Source organism: Takifugu rubripes, chromosome 22 (assembly GCF_901000725.2).
Source record: "Takifugu rubripes chromosome 22, fTakRub1.2, whole genome shotgun sequence".
NCBI classification, from domain to species: Eukaryota; Metazoa; Chordata; class Actinopteri; order Tetraodontiformes; family Tetraodontidae; genus Takifugu; species Takifugu rubripes.
This window is the reverse complement of record NC_042306.1, coordinates 3,647,374-3,666,195: the sequence shown is the minus strand read 5'-3', so window position 1 is coordinate 3,666,195 and position 18,822 is coordinate 3,647,374. Positions and strand designations below refer to the sequence as shown.

General features: G+C 44.4%; 1 protein-coding gene across 1 annotated transcript in view; it reads left to right on the top strand.

The window, feature by feature from the left end:
- The window catches only part of LOC101062798 (collagen alpha-1(XI) chain-like), a 57,240-nt gene extending 41,535 nt beyond the window's left edge, over nucleotides 1–15,705 (top strand). Inside the window, 24 exon segments of the mRNA XM_003975336.3 lie at nucleotides 485–538; nucleotides 1,121–1,174; nucleotides 2,755–2,862; nucleotides 4,920–4,973; nucleotides 5,087–5,140; nucleotides 5,262–5,315; nucleotides 5,446–5,499; nucleotides 6,306–6,413; nucleotides 6,506–6,559; nucleotides 6,672–6,725; nucleotides 6,869–6,922; nucleotides 8,155–8,208; nucleotides 9,534–9,641; nucleotides 9,768–9,821; nucleotides 10,242–10,295; nucleotides 10,898–11,005; nucleotides 11,416–11,469; nucleotides 11,566–11,601; nucleotides 11,684–11,737; nucleotides 12,053–12,305; nucleotides 13,309–13,421; nucleotides 13,555–13,623; nucleotides 13,829–14,062; nucleotides 14,503–15,705. Of these exon segments, the coding sequence (XP_003975385.2) occupies nucleotides 485–538; nucleotides 1,121–1,174; nucleotides 2,755–2,862; nucleotides 4,920–4,973; nucleotides 5,087–5,140; nucleotides 5,262–5,315; nucleotides 5,446–5,499; nucleotides 6,306–6,413; nucleotides 6,506–6,559; nucleotides 6,672–6,725; nucleotides 6,869–6,922; nucleotides 8,155–8,208; nucleotides 9,534–9,641; nucleotides 9,768–9,821; nucleotides 10,242–10,295; nucleotides 10,898–11,005; nucleotides 11,416–11,469; nucleotides 11,566–11,601; nucleotides 11,684–11,737; nucleotides 12,053–12,305; nucleotides 13,309–13,421; nucleotides 13,555–13,623; nucleotides 13,829–14,062; nucleotides 14,503–14,649 (2,040 nt within the window). The 3' untranslated portion in view covers nucleotides 14,650–15,705.
- The last annotated feature ends 3,117 nt before the right edge of the window (nucleotides 15,706–18,822 follow it).

Below are 18,822 nucleotides of genomic sequence, written 5' to 3'. Positions count from 1 at the left end.
CTCTGAGGAGCACTTGAAGCATCTGCTGTATTTATTAAAACACAAAAGTGATGAGCCTCAAACCCTCCTGCAGGATTCTTGTGTAACAGACACACAGACTGCGCGGAAGACCGTGTTTTAGTCTTTGGCAAGAAGTGACTGTGCGATTGTTGCTTTCATTAAATCAAATAAGTAGTTGCGTGCTCACGCTGGAAACCCTGAACACGCAGAAATCCCACCATGGCAATTCCTTCACATTTGCTGGCATCTGAACCATCTGATCCGAGTCACATCCCATTTCATTGCCCCGTTTTGCCAATCATAAATCCAACGGGGTTGGACACGGAGCCGATCAATTAATTGGCTCACCCAAGGTCTTCTCAGGCCAATCAAATGAGACTCTCTTGAAGAGAATTTACAGTTCAAATCCTGTTGGAGGTTAAAGCCCCGGGAGGAGAGCTGTTTCCAGACGGAGAGATATGAGCTGTGCTGTGCTGCTCCACAGGGAGAAGTTGGAGGACCTGGACAGAAGGGAAGCAAAGGAGACAAGGGTGAATCTGTGAGTTCCTAATGACAATTGATTTTGTGTATTCATTCTTGTGCACGCTAATTGTATAAAACACGCTCGTCTTAGCTGCTTTAGTCTCTGGAGGTGAATAAATCAAAGAGTGCTAGGTTAGCTAGTAATGACTCAGCTGAGGTTATCTTCCCCCAAACAGGCTGCAGCATCTAAAATATTAATGTAAGTGCTGCTGTGCTCATTTCTAATAAAGAATACCACCCAGCTCTGCCTTTATCTTAAACATTTTCATTTTTCAATTGAGTATTACTCATTAGGAGCTTCACATGGAATAAATTAAATATTTTCTTTGTGATTTTCCTGGCAGAGTTAGACATTCCGTGGAGTTAAATGGCCTTTTCGTGTTATTTGAAGAGGCAGCTTCATGTGGGGGATCTTGGTGACCATCAGAATCATGATTTGATGTCAACATTTACTTGTAAAGTCATGTAATATTTATGTGGTAATGTTGGTACTTGGAATTTAGAGTTCAAACAATGACTAAGTGCATCCTGTGATATAATTGTGTCTTAGAATAATACTTAAATCTAAGTTTTCTTGTATTGTTCCGTGTGTTTTTAGGGCCCACCCGGTCCGACCGGTCTTCAGGGTGTGATCGGAGCGCCTGGTCCAGCTGTGAGTAGGATTTAATCTGATCAAATATTTGGAAAGTACAAAGAATGAAACAGCTACATGAATAAATCTGCCAGTCATCAAAAATATTGATCGTTATCCCCGCTCCAAAAGTGCTGTCGCATGCTGTGCTTCCTCTGTGGTGGCGCCACTTGCTCTCTTCTCGTTATCACCATAGGAACGGTTCTGGTTTCTCAATAGCTGATGACCTGAGGATAAATTAACAGCTCGCTGCCGCAAATGATCAGCCTTCAAACACCAATTTAGAAAGGTCTCAGCGTCTGCGGGGCCCTGTAGGGGGCTGCAGCAGACCTGAAGAGATGGATAGTGGAGGGCAGGTAGCGCGTCCAAGCTGAACAACAAACCATCGGAGAAAGATTTGTTGTTCTCCCAGCAGGTCAGGGTGTTCCTGTGCATCCGTAACTGAGGAGCGAGCGCTGTCACAGTTTGTTGCATCTGTGCCCTCCCCTCTCATTTCTTAATATGTGGGCATTTCTAGGAAGCACAATACTAGCCAGCCATTAAGTTAGCATCGCGGCGTATGCGTCAAATGCTCTATCAGTATTGCCATTGACAGTAAGATGAGGCGTCTGGATCAGGCAAAGAAGAAGTTTTTGGTTTAGTTGGGCCCAAAACAGGGTTTACCAACTTACTCTTCTTTAATTAGGTCCCTAACTTTCAAAACTTCATTGGGCCATGGGAGGAAAATGTTCCCTTGCAAAGAAACAGCGTGTAAATAGAGATATATATATATGGAATATCAGCACTATCAGATCTATCAGATAGATTGTGCACAAACAAAAGAGAATTCCTTTAAATGATGGGGATCAAACTAACAGACGAGTGCTCTCATAGATCTTCGCCGACTGGTCCCTCCGTAATGTTTTCCAAAGCACTGATAGAATCAAAAATCTGTTCAGATTTGTGATAAACTTTTGGTTCAGCTTAACTTTGGCTCTTGTCTCACCTGCAATCACCGAATGCCTCCTCCCAAACCTTTCTGCATTCCGTACCAGCGCCCGAGGCTGCTCGCGTGTCCCAGGGCTCGACGAGAGCTCCACAAGCACTTTCAAGTGCTGACATGTGTTTGAACTGAAAACTCACAGTTTGTCAGCACTTTGCTCTTTCCCTCAAGTCTCCCCCTGCTATCCAGCGTGGCCCTGTGCACCTCTGGCTTTACAGAAGGAGTCAGCATCTTAAGTCAGTCATGCTTCTAAGCCACTGTCCTCAGCTTCTCAGGTGCCACTCGCTCCCTGGTTACGTTAGCTAGTACAGCTACGGGAAGCACGGGGGCTCAATGGCTGAAGCTGTTCCCTGAATTCTGTGATTTGTATTATATATATTGCATTTTACTTTAATGTTAAGAGGGCTGAGGAGCTCTCAGCCCACTTAACAGTGAAGAGCGCTGTCAGCTGTAAACTCTTAATACCAACCCACCCTCTACACGGATGTGGACGTAATCCACAACTGTAAAGGGGATGTAAAACAGCTATTTTATAATAGATATTCCCCGATGGATATGGAGGTTTTATCCGATTGGGCTCTATAGATATTTGGGTTTCATCCCCTTTAACCTCCCACAGGGCAGTGATGGTGAGGCGGGACCGAGGGGACAGCAGGGTATGTTTGGCCAGAAAGGAGATGAAGGGCCCAGAGGATTCCCCGGGCTGCCAGGACCTGTCGGACTTCAGGTGAGTCCGCGTCACCTTTATTCGCACGCACCGTTTTTTTATCCCTACTCTCTGGTCACATGACAGCTGGATCACGCTGGACGGGACCGAACAGCTAACACATCGATCTGTGCTCTGTCAAAGCCGGCATTTCATCTCTCCCTACACTTACATTCCATCAAAATGCAACATAACTTATTAAAGCAGCTGCCGCTCTCAGTAACAGCATGTGTTGCTTTGAGGCAATAATGCGTTTTCATTTTTCCCGTTACCCCCCCCCCCCCCCCCCCCCCAAACCCCCCTGACTTCCTCCACAGATAGTAGTAAAAATCAATCAATGGTGCTAATGCTTGGCGTTTGGCGTTTGGCCAGGGCATTAGCAGCGCCGGGCGCAGGCCGTTGGGTTTTCGCTCCAACTGCAGCCCTGTGCAGAAGGCACCTCCCCGCAGAGTTCTTGGGCCCAAATAAAAGAGCAGCTGCTGCGGTCTGTTATTGCGGCTCAGTGTTTGGTTTCTTCCGCAAGTAGTTCTGATTACGAGAGCAGGAAGCAGGCAGGAAGTCGCTCCTCGCGGTTGTTGTTGTTATGGGGATGAACGCCACCTCTTTCCCGGAATCATCGCTGCCACTGTAGCCTGACCGACGTCCTCGTATTAGATGCTGTGATGTTTTAGAATTGCCGTCAATAAAGGACTGACTGTTTTAATGTTGCACTGTTTATCTCATGTAGCACATTGAGGACGAGAGAATAAATCCATAAATTGGACTTTTCTTGGAATTATACAGAGAATATTAAAAGGATATTCTTGAGCTTGTTATTAGAGGGTGTGTTTGGTGGGAACAGTAGGTGAGTAGGAACGTGCACGTTCAAAGCCGAGGCAGATGAAATATGTAGCATGTGAGCAGCGTTCAGGAAAACGATTGTCAAACTTAATCATATTCAAGATCATTTCCAAGTCCCAGTCGCCAATGATGGCTCGGAATAGTCGTCCATCAACCTTAGCTTCTTGTTGCTATCGGGCAATGAAGACAGGAAAGATGCACGAGAATTTGAGTCAGTTATTCAAGGATTCATCGAAGACGAAATTAGAGCCAAGACCTGCTCGTCAATAGGGCCAGATAACGTTGTTATTCAGTGCAATTGGCTTTTAATTGGACATAATGCACCCAATCTCTAGTCTTTTAATTATGTTTGGCAAAGCTGCCCTTCAATAAATGGCAGCAGCTCCTGCGAGCTCAGCTCTTCAAAGCAATTATTAAGTAAGTAGCGCAAATGGTTTTGCACTGTAGGGGAGGGAGCTGCTTTGTAACGTTCCGGCCACGCTGGTCTGCGTTCGTCCCCGCCGAGGTCTTTGGATTAAGAGGTTTGATTGATGTGATATGTGCGGGGGCAGAAAATGGGACATTAGAGGCTCCTTAAAGGGCGAAAAACTAAATTAACAACAAATCATCAACAATCAAAGAGGGATTTTGTGGAATAATACCGGTGGAAAAGCCGCGGCTTCAGTTCATTCACTGGCTTCAGGACTAAACTGAGAGTTCCTCCCTCCTTTGCCGTTGCAAGGCACCGTAAATCACCGGAATGGAGCGAGATTACACGTGTGATATTAGTGATCGATATCTGTGTCGCGCCAGCTTCAGGGTAGCTCATCATCACGGGTCGCGCGCTCGTTATTCCCATTATCACCGCAGATACAGTAAAACCTCCCAGCGTTCCCAATCCAACTGCTTCAGCTCCAAATGATTGACTCCCAGAAAGCTCCGCTCACATTGTCCCCTTTGTTTACCCTTTCCTTTGTGTGTAGATGGATTACTGCTCTCTGCCTGTAATTTACACAGGCTGATTATAGCCAAACCTCCCCTACCCTTTAATTACAAAAGGTGTCCTTTTTTGACTAATTGTGTTTACAACACTTCGTTTCTTGTTGTATTAATGTGCTTCCCGCCACATTCTGGAGCTCACTGTTTGCCGCACATCAATCCAAAGTGCTAATGAGGTGCAAACGCATGCGGACTCTTCTGGAAAGCTGCTTCACATGCCAATCTTCTCTGTGTAATAAGAACATTGGTCTCCTCTGCAGGGTTTGCCCGGCCCCCCTGGTGAGAAGGGAGAGAACGGAGACGTCGGAGCGATGGTGAGTCTGACATTTATCCCCGGCCCACTTTGTGTATTTGTGTGTGTTTTGTCCGTACAAATTGTCGATGCACCTTGGACTTCAGTAGTGTGTAAATGTGACCTCACTTACAGGGTCCACCTGGTCCTCCTGGCCCCAGAGGTCCTCAGGGTCCCGGCGGAACAGTTGTAAGTTTCTTTGTTTTCACGCCACTTCAATCACGCTAATAAATCAATGGTGTGATATTTGTTTTGTTTTTAAAAGCTTTTTAAAAAAAGATCTCTGAATGAATCTTGTTTACATCCACAGGGTTCCCAAGGCCCCCCTGGTGGCATTGGTTCAGCTGGAGCTGTTGGTGAAAAAGTAAGAGGAGCCTTGTTTTGTCTTTAAAAGTGTTTAAACCTTTAGAGAAGCCAAAAACAAGACGATGCCATTTAAAAGTAAAAAATGTTGGCATTTGATAGTGTTCGGACATTTTCACCCTCTCTTACAGGGAGAAGCCGGGGAAGCTGGCAACCCGGGACCACACGGAGAGCCTGGTATGGCGGTAAGTGCGATACCATGCTGGTACAAATTCATGAGTCATCTCAAATCTGTTTTTAACATAACAGCTCACATATATAAATACAGCAGCAGCGTTTAATCCACCCCAATTATTCTTTTACACTCCAGATCTGCCAGGGTGCAGTTATTTGTAATTCATTATCAAACTCCTCAGAGGGCTGCAGCTGTCGGGGCTCTTTCTGAGTTTTAGAAAGTTCCACCAGTCTTGTCATGTGACCCCTTTTCAGCAGTTTTTTTTCATAAATCAGTGTCGGGCGGCACAAACTCACCCTGGTTAATCACAGGTTTTTACTCCCGTGCTGTTTTCGCCGTCTTTGCCTGTTTTCACTAATGAAGATAAACAGCAGATCCTGATCACGGAGGTGCCGTTAGTCCGGGCTCCCGGATCCCGTCTGAGTAATGCGCTCGAGTCTTCAATCCTTCATTCTGTATTGATGTTTGGGTTCGCTGCAGCCTATTGGTTTACGCTGACAGACTCTGGGCTCCACGCAGCACCGTGGTCAATGTCGAAGGTGCCCCGCTGGCATCGATCAGAGACTCTCTGTGCTCTAATGAGTCTGCTAATGATTCCACGCTTGTAATCTGGCCAAAGCATGCTAGCCAAGAGTATGAGATGCTGATTGGGCTGCCATTGTAGCGAGAATTATCATTATTGCTGTTATTATCACATTAAAATGTAAATCAGTTCTATTTTTTTAAACCGTAAGCTTTTATTTTGTTAGCTAATGCATTTGTAATAATGATAGCCATGGTTTCTCTGCGTTCCTTAATGGTGTTTGGCCTCTTTAGGGTAGGAAAGGAGAGACTGGGGAGAAGGGAGACACTGGTCCACCTGGAGCTGCTGGACCGGCCGGCCTCCGCGGGCCCCCCGGGGACGACGGCCCCAAGGGAAACCCTGTACGTGAGCAGCACCAACACACAAAACTGTCCCGACCGATGCCGTTTGATGCACAATCTCACGTCTGACTTTGACTCTGATCCGTCGGCAGGGTCCAGTCGGCTTCCCAGGAGACCATGGCCCCCCTGGAGAGCCAGGCACAGCTGTAAGTGATTGATCCTCAGCGGATCAGAAGATGAAATCAGAGCTAGTTCTGTATTCACAGTTGTTTTATGAACAATTTCAATGATTCTTTATGTTGTTTTTGGTTTGTTCAGGGTATTGATGGTTTACCAGGTGACAAAGGAGATGATGGAGAGGCTGGACAGCCTGTAAGTTTTGTCACATATTCACACACACTTATGTACACACTACCGTGCACATTACTGAGCTTGTGTGATGTGGATTAAACCACAACATTTAACAGAAAGCTGCACCTTCTCTGGTCTTGAGTCTTTTAATTGCTCGGTTTCAGGGCCCCTCTGGTCCATCTGGTGAGGCGGGAGTACCGGGACCTCCCGGTAAAAGGGTGAGTTCAAAAATACACATTTATGGTAAAACTTTTGTCTCGGTTTTTACTGTGTGAGACAGAACATCAGCTGAATGGAGTGTTTAGGCATCACAGATGAGAATAACGATAATGATGAGAATTTATTCTTAAATGGAATTTTTCTGATATTAAAGACAAGAAATTAAGCTTATCATTTTAATACTGTTTTTTGTAACAATGGAGTCGAGCCAACTAATCTTGCATTTTTTTTTTACAACCATTCTTTAATTGCAGGCTGTTATGTTGTGCATAAAGCGTGAAATAACTGTTTATTTTGCGATTACTTGAGTTTTTTTGGACATATTATTATCACCACCCTTCTGAACATTGAACACTGATGAGGAACGGTAATTTCTTATGTTTCGTCGTGAAATCCGATACGTTTAACCGATACATTTAAAGGCTTCTCTGCTGCACACTTTGTCGAAAGAGGAATTCACCGCTGTGTATGTTTTCCTCCCATCCCGTGTCCGGAATGAAAATGAGGGCTCGGACAGTTTGTCGTGCGCATTTTAAAAACAGTGTTAAAGTAAGCACTTTCTCAACCCACAATTTATACCGTGAGCCTGTATCCATGTGACAGAGGCTGCAAAACAAATTAGACCCGGCTACATATCCGTGTTAATGAAATGACTTTTCATCCTTCACCAAGATAATTCTCACTTAGTCAAGTTCCTAATATCTCTTCAAAATTGCCTGTTTGGAGCTCATTGATGCATGTGGCTGCTCAACTGCATTAGCAGAGACATACAGGTGCACGTGTGGGTGAGCGCGCCTGCACACACATTCACTAATGCACATACAAAGTTGCCAGCACGCCATAACCTACATTAAAGACCATTTGCTTTTGTTTGCTGTTTGATTATGGTTTCTAATGGCAGATGACAGCCCACTTACAAGGTTCTGACCAGAGGCTGTTTGGAGAAAATCCTGACGTGCTTTTAGCTCAGTGTGTTTGAAATGTGGGGCAATTTGCAAACACTGATGTTGTCTAGCGCCCGCACGACCATTTCCCTCTTGAACAGAGCTCAAGGTCGCTGCGTTTCAGCTAAACAACTAATATGTTCTGCTTTGTGTCAGGAACTTTCTGATATTTTCCAGTTCAAAGAGTATTAAAAAAACAGGTTCCTTCGATTATGCTTAAGGTTAGGCGCAGAGTTTAACTGCATGTTATCGTATTTAATTGTACCTGCGTTTTGTACCTTTTTTAGGGATCTGTTGGTCCAGCGGGTAAAGAGGGCAGACAAGGAGAGAAGGGGTCAAAGGTGAGTTGCCAGTACGAGTGCTAGTAGCCAGCAGGCTGCAGTGGCTACTGCTAAAACTCAGAGATATTAAATTTAACATTTTGTTATCCACACATATGGAGTCTTAATGCATGTTTCAGATTTTTGCATTCCATTCTGTGCATTTGAGTAAAAAAAAAACCCAAAAACATGAACTTCCCCACAAAAACTAATATCAAAAAACAACCTCCTACCTCCACATTCATCCCCCATATTTCTCTACCAGCCTGATGTTGCACTAATGTTGCAGCTTTCTTGGCTTAACTGCCCCCCCCCCCCCCCCCCCGAGAAGTGGACTATACATAATCACAGCCCAACCGACAGCAGGACGCACCGTCAAGGTCGAGCGAATGTCATGTCGGCCATGTAGCTTTGCACTGGAAATGGCTCCACCGTGTAGAACCTGCAGAGGATATAAGCCCAACGGCTCCAGAGAGACTCTTTCAAGCCGCATGAAAAATTCAAACCTGTCGCTCTGGTTTCATAAATACTGAAAACGCTGAACTTTCCTGCCTAAAGACATTACAATGAAACTCACAGAAGTTTCCATGACAGCAGATACCCCGCAGATGGTTTGGAAAGCAACAGCAACTTAAACACCTCTAATATTCTGCCGAGGGCTGCGGAGGTGTACCTTAGATCAAGTCGATTTGTAGAGTTGTTGAATGGAGTCTCTCAGCGGCGGAAGCTCTGTGGCTACGAGAGGATCATTGTGAAATGGGCGCGATGCGGGAAACCGTCTCCGCTAAAATGATGTTTGTTCCAGAGGAAGTGATGAACAGAGAGGAGACGCACCTGAACGAGTGTGTCTGGACGTGGCACGCCAAGTCACAAAAGTCCACATTCTGTTCACACCGAAGGATTAGCTGTGATTTGACAGCGACAAGACAGATGCTAAGGTGTCAGATCGAGGACTAATTGGCTGTCAGGAAAATCTGAATCCCGTTCCTCTGTGTGCCGAGTGGATTCGACATCCGCGGGACTTCAATGCGCAGAAACCTGCTGGTTCTGCTCTGAGACAACAGATGAGATCTGGGGACATTCGATCTGTTTTGGACGTCGTTCTCGTTTGAGATGTTGTGAAAGGAAATCTTTGCGACACATCAAACGCTGACGCAAGTTGCTTTGAATATAAAGGAAAGTCTCGGCTTTTTGATGATGATGATGACGATGAAGAGCTATGTCAAGACTATGTCAGACCAAACGGGGCGAATAGAACTTCCATTTTGATTGCTTCTTCTTCGTTTTCTGTTGATAAATTACACTTTGGGAAAGGGAGTAAATGTGCTCTTGGGGCTGTTTGACAGGGAGAAACTGGAGCAGAGGGGCCTGTTGGAAAAACTGGGCCTGTTGGACCTCAGGGACCTCCTGGAAAGAGCGGTCCTGAGGGACTGCGTGGAATACCTGGTCCTGTTGTGAGTACTCTGTCCTTAGATGTACCTACTGCATGGGAATGAACCCAAATGTCAAAGCTATTTCCTCAGTATGCCTCCGAACTCTCAGCTAACTCATGTTGTTTTTAAAAAATTATATATTTTCAGGGTGAACAAGGACTTCCTGGTGCATCTGGTCAAGACGGCCCTCCTGGACCTCTCGTAAGAATACAAAGTTCATAAATCAAGCTCAATGTTGTTTGGGCATGGCCCTGCTGGAAAATGATTTCAGCCTTGCAAGTGATCCATTGAGTGTGTAGGAAAGTAATTTGCAACTAATTACAGATCAATATTCGGTTTAGAAACAAAAAGGACACACACGGTCTCCAGCTCTTTGAACTCCTGCACGTCTGTGTCATTAAATGAAAGCACCTGATCAGCTTGGTCGGTCAATTTAGGTTTGCTGGAGCAAAAAAAAACATGAATAATAATCAGTGAATCATGTTTGTCGTAATTAATTAAACCTTCATCAGCCGCGCTGCCGCCGCAGGATAAATATTCATGAATGCGGAGATTTATGAAAAATAAAATGATGCAAATTCCTTTCAAATCCATAACAATCTGATTCTTTTTCCTCCGCAGGGACCTCCCGGACTTCCCGGTATGAAAGGTGACTCTGGATCCAAGGGAGAGAAGGCAAGGAGTTATTACGATGCTAATCGCAAACGGTTTTATTTTGTATTTCTCATATCTGCAAATGTGCCTTATCAGGAGCCCTGCGCAAACGTCGCCTCTGTCTTTGGCTCCGTTCTCTCTCAGAGAGAGGGAGAAAAGCCTCTGTGAGGAGCTCTCACTCTGATTTAATGCACTGAATGAATATGTATAGGACCGGTCATGTCATCCTTCTAATGGTCATTGGTTCAGTGCCAGCGTGAAGCCAGAAGCAGATGGTCATAACTCTGTAAGGCAGCAGGTGCTGAGACAGACTATTGTTAAATATGACAACCACAATAAACACAATAATTATTTATTGTCGGGAATAAGGCGCCGCTGAGGGGAGCTGGCCAGACTTTGAGCATAAACCCTTCACTGTTGTTGTTTTTTTCTTCTTCCTTTCACTTTAAGTAACGGCTTTCGTTTTCTACTGATGACAAATGAAGGCAAAATAAAGGGAAAGTCGATGTGATTCATATTTGTCAGCTTCATAATGAGTGCAAATATTGTTTCACTCTGGCTGGATTCCCGTCTCCTCGTCTCATTTCTCGCTGCTGACTGTTTGTCTCCTCTGCCCACCTCAGGGTCATCCAGGTTTAATTGGCCTGATCGGACCCCCGGGTGAGCCTGGAGAGAAGGGAGACAGAGGTTTGCCTGGACCTCAGGGTAATGCTGGTGGCAAGGGTGACTCTGTAAGTCTTTTTTTTTTATTAAAATGCAAACAAAACCCAGGATATTTACCTTATAAGAATAGGAATCTCTCAGTAGCCGCCCTGCATAAATGTATATGTGAACAAAACTGAGTTCTCTGAAAGGTTAAAGTCTCCATATTGTCACGGGTGACAGAAATGGAATTTCATGTATCTCATTTGGAATCAAAATATTGTAAAGTATGGCTGAATGGGTTTTTATGACTGAATGTATAGATATCTAAAAGTAATTTTATATTTCACGCAGATAGCGAGACAACAAACTCTAGATTATAAATGCTTTACCTTTATATACATATATATTCTAACCACACATAGGATTGATATTGATGAATGATAAAGAGGACATTGTATGATGATATTTTTAACTGCTCATCAATTGTTTTTTAAAGGGTGCTGGGGGCTCCCAAGGTCCTCTGGGCCCTCCGGGGCCACCTGGACTTCCTGTAAGTTTCACATGTTGCTTAAACATGAATTGGTCCAACTTTTTAAATTTTTTCAACTGTTTCAACTCAAACTTGTGTTTTTGTTTATATCACCAGGGCTCCTTAGGACAGAAAGGTTCCAAAGGCTCAAACGTGAGTCCGGGTTCATCAGCGTTATTACTTGTACATTAATGATTTATTTAATTTAATTTTTTTTATTTTTGTTTGTTGTCAGGGTGCACAAGGTCAAAAGGGAGACCCTGGACTGGTTGGAGCTCCTGGAGCCCCGGTATGTATACGTATATGTATATCAATGCAGACATCATTGACTACAACACGACTGTCCCACTGGGCTGTCCTGCTTTGCACTTACTCTGCTTTTAAATATTTGTGGGAATGCATTACAATTTGATTGAACTCAAATCGATCCGGTGAAATCAAGACAAATATGTTTTTTTCAGTTTTTGTCCTTAATTTTTCCATTTTTTCTTGGTTCTAAAGGTTAGAGCAGAATAAAAACAAAGCATTAAAAAGAAGATGTATCTGCTACTGATTCAGAAACCACTCAGCGATAGCATGTTGGACCATGTCCTCTGTGTCGTAGGGTCCCCCTGGAGACATGATCCAGCCGCTACCCTTCCAGCACGCTAACAAAAGAGCCAGACGGCAGGCTGACATGCAGGGAGCCGAGGCTGAGGCCGACTACGGCATGGTGATGGAGGGAATGGAGGACGTCTTTGGGTCACTCAACAACCTCAAACAGGACATCGAGCGCATGAAGTTCCCCTTGGGTACCCAGGACAATCCTGCCAGGACCTGCAATGACCTGCACCTGAGCCAGCCCGACTATCCAGATGGTACGTTGGAGAGTTTGTCATAATTGTCACATTGAACTTTATTACCAGTAACATCAGGAATATTCCGCCCGTTACGGACTTTATTCCAACGCTTTTGGTTCCGCAGAAATTTCTGAGTGAGCCAACTCCAAATTTTACCACACGCTCCAGATTTGGAAATAGCAAAGAGTGAATCTGCCTCTCAGGCTACTCAGAAGCTGCCATGTCATAATTTTGGAGGACGACGGAGCCATTTAAAAAACAAAACAGCAGCTGCCACTCAGGCCTGATCAACTCCGCATAAGTGTTTATGGAAACTGGCACGCTTATTTACATGTGGCGCTGTTGACACACATTAGCATCAATCACACGTTAAAGCCGGAAAGGGCACAATATTATTAAAAGTGTCAGGATCCATTTAGATGAGCAGCCTTGCATCCTTTAGGTCTCTACAACAGCCTTTTTCCCCCCACGCTAACCTAAATGTGGTTTGATATGGATTTGATGTGAAGACAAAAGGGGGGTAAAACACCTCCTGATGATGAAAACAAGCTTCCAAACAGTTATTAGAACAAATGCAGGTCAAGGCAAGGTGAGAACTCCGTTTGAAAATAAAAAAAACGGAACTTTTGACATTTAGTGTGAACTGAGTTGGAACTTGCACATCTATAATTCTGCAAAGCGTTTGTTTATGGACATAAATTAAGCATCTAAAACTAGTAACGAGCCGGCTTGTGAGATGTTCATAGAGGTAAAAAAGTGACTCCTCTGGAATTACAATCGAGTTCTGAAAAAATAACATCAACGAGAATCTCTAATGCCGTTCCATGAAAGAAGCATTTTCAATATTCGAGTAACCTTGAACCATCAAATGTTTGTTCGCACAGGAGTTTTGTTTCATTCTAATTGCCAACTGAACTAATTGGCAAGAACAAAACTCTTTTTAGCATTCAGTAGCAGGAAGGCCAAAGCCGTCCTCATTCCACCTCAGCAGCTGTGTTTCTCACTTGTTTCCGTCTCCCAGGCGAATACTGGATTGATCCAAATCAAGGCTGCACAGGAGACGCCATCAAAGTGTTCTGCAACTTCACCGCAGGTGGAGAAACTTGCATCTACCCGGATAAAAAATCTGCGGGGGTAAGAAAGGCGTTACTGTAACAATCTCATGATTTAAACGCCGTTTTAAACGCGTCACCGCTGACGTGGCGCTCTGATATCAACGCGGCGCAGGATCTCGTTCACTTATTTCTCCTTTTGTTTCTGCGTGTAGGTTAGAATATCCAACTGGCCGAAGGAAAGTCCAGGTTCTTGGTTCAGTGAATTCAAGCGTGGCAAAATTGTAAGTCACCTAAAATAATTTTTTTAATCATCATTTCCTCTATTTTTCCTATTCTTACCCTGCAGACATTCCCATCGTGTTCAAACCTTGTGTCACATGCGATAACACTCCAACCAATCACCTTTCCTCCTGTTTCTCCTCTCTTAATTCCATTCCTCTTTTACCCCGTGTTGTTTCCTGTGCTCCTTGGCGCTCTTTCTCCCAGTTGAACTACGTGGATGTAGAAGACAAAACCATCACCTTGGTGCAGATGACCTTCCTGAAGCTCCTGAGCTCGGCGGCGCGGCAGAACTTCACCTATATTTGCCATCAGTCGGTGGCGTGGTACGACGCCAAGGCTGACAATTACGACAAGGCGCTGCGCTTCCTGGGCTCCAACGACGAGGAGCTGTCGTACGACAATAACCCCTACGTCAAGCCGCTGACGGACGGCTGCTCGGTAATCTCTCAAACCGCACCGTTTGCAGCTTTTTCCACTAAATCCCGACAAATCCAATTAATCCTCATCAATATGTAGCCAGAACGGAAGAGTGTTTAGACAAGAGGAATTATGGGATCAGAAAATTCTGATTTGTTTTTAAAGAAATAAATGCTGTGGGTTGGATCTAAAGTGATGGTTGCAATCACTCTGGAAACTAGAGCGCACCTTTTTAGCAAGATGTTTTAGCTCTTTAAAAAAACTAAGTTCTACTCAATTTCATTTTTACTTCAAATTGTACACATGCATTTGTTTTTGATCCAGCTTTTAATACATGGATAAATGTACAGAAAGTAAAGCGTTCACTGGTCTATTGATTATTCCGTCTTCGAGGTGGTGGACCCGTGGTTTTTCCCTCAGGTTTCGCCACATTAACGGCGTCTGTCCTTTTGTGTCTGCAGCTGAAGCAGGGTTATTCAAAGACGGTGATGGAGATCAACACTCCCCGCATCGACCAGTTGCCCATCATTGATGTCATGCTGAATGACTTTGGGGAATCCAACCAGAGGTTCGGCTTTGAGGTCGGCTCCGTCTGCTTCCTCGGTTAGACGCGCCCCGGCTCCCCGCTGAAGGACAGGGTCAGAGGGTCGATATTGACTCCCACATGCTGAGATCCAACCACCTTTGCCTCCCCAACCCCCACCAAGAAAAAAAGAAAAAACGTATCTACGGAGAAGACGGTAGACGAAGAGTGCCCCCCCAGGCCCTGTCATGAAAGCGCTGGTCAGGGGAAATTACTCCTCGCCCTTGTAGGGCCAGAATCACGTGACTTTACCTTACGAGAAGTAACGGGAGTGAGATCAGGAAGAAGGGCATGTGGAGCCGTGCTGGACAGAGAGGATCCAGTCAACCTGAACACCCCCACCCCACCCTCCCCCCACCCCCCTCCACCCACCTCGTCCCTCTGGATGCTCTTGGTGCTGCTCTGAATACAACCACAGAGGTGCCTTTGTGAAGAGTCACAAAACAATCAAGGTGCTAAAAACAAAACAAAAAAAAGCCTAAGTGCATTTTAATGAAACTGTAATTATTATTTTTATTATTATTATTATTTTGTACAATAGTGTTTCTTTTTGACTCCGCTCATAAAAAGAGATGCATGTGTCCCAGCTCTTTAGGTTGAAATCAATATTTGGCAAACTATGAAAAAGTCATGAAATATATTTGATGGTGGAGAAAACATTTGTTAGGAAATATACTTTGGATTGCATTTCAATCTGAAAGGGCTTTTCTTTTTTAATTAACATAACTTTCAATATTTGTGGTTTAAAAAGCAGATTAAACTGAAACACATTAGTATTAAGTTTATAAACCTTTTTTTCCTTCAGGGCATAAAAGACTGTCAGGATATTAAGGCATAATAAAATAAGATAGTAATATAAAAAGAGTAGAGAAGGGCTTTAATGTGTACCTCAGTTTCTTAACATGTGGGCATATTTGAGTCTCCATTTTTGTTCATATCTTGATATTCAATCATCATTTGTGGAGGCATTTTTTTAATTATTTTATTCACAATCAGAGCCCTGTTGATTTTCTCTTTCTGTAACAGTGAACAGATGTTTTCATGTGCCACTCAAAAATATTAAAACTGGATTCTGAAACATGTTGGGTTGAATGTCTGCCTTGCAAAAATATCTGAAGAATTATCGCTCTCACCTTGACTCCTCACCGTGTTGTACTAACCAGTTTTCACGTAATCCGCATGATTATTCACGATTAGCGTGATCTGGAGTGTTTGGGGTGCAGGGGCTTGACTCCTGTGAATTCCTCTGACTCAGATTTGACTTTGATCAAGATCTGTTTGCATCTCGTCCGCTTTAGCTTTAGGCTACGGCAGCGCAGACTTCAGAGCCGCTTTCAGACCTGTGTAATTATATTATGTTTACAACATATATATGTGCAACTGAAATAAATGCTTGGTGCTTTGCCAAATGCACACTGCAATCTCTTGCATTCACTTGCAGGTCATATGTGGGCAGGGCCAGCCGATAATTGAACCTCTCCTTCACATATTTAGACTCCCGACTCACCGGTTGGTGCTGTGATGGGTCATATATTGATGTGACGTGTCACTCTGCAGTGGGGCTTTTTGGAGATATTGAAGATGTTCGAATAGGGGCCGTTCATTAAACACTGTCACTGCAAATCATTAGAAAACCCTTTTTTTGTCAAAATTGATGCTACTGGTTGCTATATGGACTGAGTCACAGCTCTGATCATTACTGGCAAGTAAGTTAAGAGTGAGGCAGTTAACAGTCCCGACATTCTTATGATGCTTTAAAATGACCCCCCCCCCCATTCCCCCCGATACTGGGAGTGTTGAAGGAAAGTCAGTGAATCTCTAATAGATGAAAAACAAAAGGATTAAAAGCAGAAGGGCATGAAGAGGAGCTGGTCTTGGGGGCTCAGACCCCAGCAGATTTGCCTGAGAGTCTGGACAATTTCGGTGCTGATGCGGAACAGAACTACATCCTTCCCAGGAAATCAATCGACAGTTTCAATCAGACATGGTCAATCATCTGTTAGAGCCTGAAATATAGTGTGTGAATGGATAGTGCAAGGCAGAAACCTTTGACCACCGTTTCCACTGAGTCCGAAGTGAGAATGAAGCCAACGTCCATCATAAGACACATCACTAATGTTTGCACTGGTACTGGAGAAATTCCTATCCCACGGGCCTCCAAGGATCACTCCAGTGTGAGAATTGGATTGTCCGTGCTCTCAGCCATTGTTAATAAAGATAGATGGCAGCTCCACAGAAGTGAGGAGAGAGAATTTCAGTCACGCTGGGGGGGCAGACTGCAGCCATGGAATTGCTGTTCGGATGGCACAGATGTATAGTTAGTCTAACATTGGTGGACGTCATCGCAACAGTTTAATTGGATATTTGATAAATGAAGAACAGGGTGAAACTGTCATGACAGCAGGGGATCATACTGAGCAGCTGCAAAAGACGCCAGCAAGGCAAGATTGTGTCCAAACCCTGGATTTTTTTATTTTTATTTTTTATAAAAGCCACATTTGAGACAAACACAGTGCCCTCCACAGATTATATACGAAGGCCGGACTCATATATTCCTCAAACAACACACGTAGTCCTGCAGAAGGGGTGTGGGAGGTGTGTGTTCGGTCTGCAAGAGTGTTTGCAGAAGCAGCACACTTCGCCGTGACAAGATGATTTTACTGTCACTGCTCCAAATCTAGTCTTTGATAGGCTGTAGGCATTCTTTGCAGAGGAATAAGTAAGTGTTATTATGGTATCACGGCAAACTATCAACCACCAAACATGCTGCCATGGTTGTCAAGCTTTCACAGCACAGATGGTTTCAGCAGACGGCAAATATAATCTGGAGAAAGGTGTTTTTTATGCAAAATACCGATTTTGACAACTCCGGGGCTAATCACTAAATGTATCTACAGCAAACTTCTGCAATGAAAATACACAATGTAGGAGAATGCCTTTTGTTCCCATGGTTGCAGAAAGGTGTGTGAATCTTGCCGTCTTTAGAGTCGTCACTGTTGCTAAACTTTGTTTTTCGATTAAAAATTGCAGTTGTTGTTGCTGTAACCAAAAGCAGAACACAAAGGAAAAAGAGCTATATTACATATTAGGGCCGGTGTAGCTGGAATCTTATCATATCAACATCATTCAAACCAACGCACACACCTCTGGTTCCACTTGCACAAACAAATCTTTTTCCTAGCCCACGCTCATCACTCCCTACATGAGTTCAGCATACACAGAAATATTGAATTTCATGAGCGCCATTATGTTTGGATCCTGTAGAAAATGGCTCTGAATATGTATTCCTGTGCATTTGTGTGTGCGCGTGCATGCGTGCATACCTGCTCGGTATGTCACCATTCATGGCAGCTAAGGGTTTCCAACGACCTGTGTTTCCAGTTCAGGAAGAGGAGGTAGCTGTCCCTACTGTTCAGGAGCACCTCAGGTGTATCAAGGAGGTTTGGGGAACCGTTAATGCCTCTCTGTATAGGTCAGGAATATGTGCCTGGCTGAATTGTTCTCTGCAACACCAGACTACAGACCTGGTCAGCAGGTTTGACAAACTCTCGGAACCGCTCCCCTCGATTCATCAGACTGTTTATGGTGGACAAGGTGATCAACCCCACAACTTTCAGGTTAGAATTACCACCATTCCTGAACATTGACACCATCTGTCATGTTTCTTTACTCAAACCTATCTGAAAGTATCCTTCAGTGAACTTATCGCTCCAGCGCATCCCGCAGAGCAGCGGGTCACAGCTTCCAACATCTTGTAGACTGGGAGGGGTGTGGTCTGGAGGAGAGCTGCTGGATTTTATGCAAGCGTATTTTAGATCCCGACTTGATTGCTTTGTTTTCTCCTTGTGTTTCAGGAGCAGAGGCTGGAGGGGTAGCCTGTGGATCCCACTAGATACAGCTGCAGGTCATTGAGGAGCAATCAGGGGCATCTTAACTACACTGCATGTCTCTGCGGGCAGCTGCCAGAATGTCTCTGCATTTACAGTGGTACCAGGCCCAAGGCTTACTAGGTTGTTTCAGAAGCTAGTTCTGGTGATTAATATGTGCTTGTACTACGTTTATGCCTTTATGTCTCAAAGTGTGCCTCGTTCTGCCACACCTCTCAGCCTTCTTCTCTGTTGATTCAATACACAATAAAGCTTTTGTTTGCCACCACCGGTAGTCGGGGCCTCACTCTCGGAGCTGGTTAGACACCGAC